At 46.4% G+C, this 3,057-nt stretch overlaps 1 protein-coding gene across 1 annotated transcript in view; it reads left to right on the top strand.

Annotated features, from left to right (window-relative positions):
- UNC80 (unc-80 homolog, NALCN activator) overlaps positions 1–3,057 on the top strand; it is a 140,158-nt gene that overhangs the window by 111,269 nt on the left and 25,832 nt on the right. Inside the window, 1 exon segment of the mRNA XM_017746990.1 lies at positions 1,735–1,858. Coding sequence (XP_017602479.1) covers positions 1,735–1,858 — 124 coding nt within the window.

Here is a 3,057-nt window from a genome sequence, read left to right as displayed (position 1 = left end):
AAAATCACTCAGACCTGTGAATTTTCCAGTGATCTGAGTAAAAAGAGTCATTGTTCTTGGTCACCCTCATGGGAATATGTCCTCAATTGCTTGAATGGCACTTCATTGGCAGTCTCAGCTGAGAAGGCAAATCATGTTAGAGAACATCAGAATTATGTCCCAGTAGGAATTAAAGATGGACCAAATAATAGGGAGGTGATCTCTTCTTTCTGCTATCACTATCCATCACTTTCCTTTGGCTAAACTGCTTGAAGAAACTCCACCCTTGTAGGGAATTGAGAGGCAGAAATTTTGGTGCTTCTCTCTCCTGGTGGTTTGACTCTTTGCCATGTCTTGCCTGCTTCTCATTTATTCCTTCTTTCCCTGCTCATACTTTCTCCTGCCTCAAAGGCAGGTAGGGGTTTCTGTTCCTGAAGATCTTTCTTCCTTATGTAAGCTGAATGGATGTCCATAAAGTGAAAATCCTTTTATATTCTCTCTCTTTATGGTACAACCTATGCTTGGCTTAAATTACTCTCTTGTCCACGAAAGGACAGCAAAGCCACTGGACCAAATGCAGCAACTACATTTAAGCATCACTGAGTCAAGCAGTCTCTTAGAGATGGGTCTGGGTGCAAGACCCCAGGAGCCATCCCTTGGGGTACTCACAGTCAGAATCTTATACACTGCCTCCTGTGGGCATCCACCTCCAAACCCAGTGTCTGCTAGAATCAGTGGATGTGTAAGAACAAGAACAAACCACTATTCTGGAGATTTAATTACAGTGGATGCACAAAGGTGAGATATGTGTTGGGCTGAAGAAGAACTTGCATAGTGAACACTTAATTCCCCATGTGGCTCTGAGAAGTCACCTGAAGAGCTTGACTGGGATATTGTTTCAGGCTTGAGCTAACAAGTTATGCCAACCTTTTGCCTTTCTGTCCCAGTAAATGCAGTCAGATGTTGGCTTGTGAACTACAATGACTGCAAAGAGTCAGGCCCTGAGATGAAGGGTGTGAACCACTTTGATGTTACCTATGCTGTGTCTGCTTATGATTAGGAACGGGAATCCCTTCAGCATCTGGCACAATCCCTAAATGTTGTTTTGGTGAAAAAAGCAAAGTGTCAGGGAAGAAAAGATCCTGGAATTAAGGACTTTGGTGCTGATAGGGAGTGAATCATCCCTCCTGCACAAGGTGAAGAAGATGAAGATTGTGCAGCTGAGCCAGTTTAAATTTAGGGCAGTCTAGGAGTGACACTTGGTGGAGCAGCTGGACTGCAGAGGAGCTCACAGATGGCACTCAGGCTGACAAGGTTTGTTCATGTCAGTGGGAACATCCACAAGCCACATGAGATGGAGGGCATAGTCTCGGTTGGGAGCTTGACACAGCAGACCTTTCTCCACACAGGCACACCTGAGACCACTCTGTGGGCTCCCTTTCATTCCTATTCTGTTGGAGGGAAGCATCAGGGAGTGAAATGCAGCTCCTCCACCACTGCTGCTGTAGGGGTTTGTGTCACTAGCACCAGCCCCCTCTGCTGCATTTCTTGTCTCTCAAACACCCGGTGTGCTCTGTACCTTCCTGAACTGCGTGGGTAAAGCCTTCTCTCTGTCGCACACTCTGTGCTCCTCCTGGACATCATTGCTCTCTGACACATTTCCTCTGTGAGTGTCACTGTGTGTCAGTTGCAGTGTTTGGGCATCTGGTGGGGGGCAGGAGCCCACGGCTAACGGCACCTACTGTTGTATTGCAGGCGCCAGGTTGAGTGGGAGCCTGCCAGCAGTTTGATTGAAGGGGTTTGTTTGACACTTCAGAGGCAGCCTATCATATCCTTCCTGCCTCACCTTAGGTCTCTGATCAATGTCTGTGTCAATCTGGTGAGTAGCCGAGCGGCAAACCCATGAAGCTTTGCTAAACCTTCCCCTGCTATTGATTTCTCTGGACAGAAGATGACAGTTTATTCCCATTCCTGTCATTTTACCTGTCTCCTTTAGCCCTCACAAGAGGACTCTGAAAGTGACACTAGAGATAGGAAGGTTCATTTTTGAAGTGGTGCATGGGGAGATACAGTGACCGATAGCAGTGGTCAAGCAATTTATTTTCCATTACTTCCCACGCACCACTTTGAAGATCCACCTTTGCCAGACTGAGCTGAGAGTTGAGGGCTGCAAGTTGGAGAGTGGGGTGGTGGAGACTGCACACACCTGGTAGAGACGGGGAGAAGGTGGCACTGGGGATACCTACCGTCCCCAGTGGGGAAGGGCCCTGATGGCTCCATCAGAGGCCATCAGATGCTGGATAGTTAGAAGGGTTTACAAGGTGAATTGACTCCACTATTTGTAATGTCCCTGGCTTGATCTAGTACAGGTTTGCACTGTCCAATATTCAGATCCCTCTCTTAGTAAAGTTTATGCTCCTAAGTGTGTTTCAACAGACAAATGATATGGACTGAGTTTGCCTGGTCATTCAGTGATAGACCATAGTGTTTCTGCAGCTGTTACACTGGGGGGAAGCCCCCATTTTGATATCCATGTAACTCCAGCTATTTGGGCAAACAAGCATGCTTTCATTCCATGTGCAAAAATATAAATTAAGGGAGAAAGGCTGCACTAGAATTTTATTGTTATTGGGTTTTATAACATTTTCTCCTTAGAGCACAAATGTTGTAACCTTATCTAGCAGCTATAAAAAACATTTCAGGGTTCAGAAGTGCTCTGAGGGGCTGTAAAAACAATAATCATTAGTTAAAATGCAATATCTGGTTTTGCCAGGTTCCTTTCCTTCAGGTCAATTCAGCACTCATTACTGCAAGGGCAGGGAAGCTCCAACCTGTCAGAGTCCATAAGACTTCTTCTTCGTCCAAGCAGAGTTAGCAGCTACCTGGCGCTAACACAAATCTGGGCCCTCAGACTGCTTAGAATTGTTACATGGGCAGGTTGCTACACAGTTAGCTCAAATAGGAGTTTGGAATGGACTTGCAGTTTGGCAAGCAGGCATGGCAGAGTGAATCACCCCAGAAAGATCTCCAAGGGGCCCACAATAAGAATCAGCCCGTGCTCTAAAAATAGCAGGACAC

The sequence above is a fragment of the Corvus brachyrhynchos genome, unplaced genomic scaffold, assembly GCF_000691975.1.
Source record: "Corvus brachyrhynchos isolate BGI_N302 unplaced genomic scaffold, ASM69197v1 scaffold481, whole genome shotgun sequence".
In the NCBI taxonomy this organism is placed as follows: Eukaryota; Metazoa; Chordata; class Aves; order Passeriformes; family Corvidae; genus Corvus; species Corvus brachyrhynchos.
The sequence above is the reverse complement of the archived record's forward strand: the minus strand, read 5'-3'. Positions and strand labels throughout refer to the sequence as shown.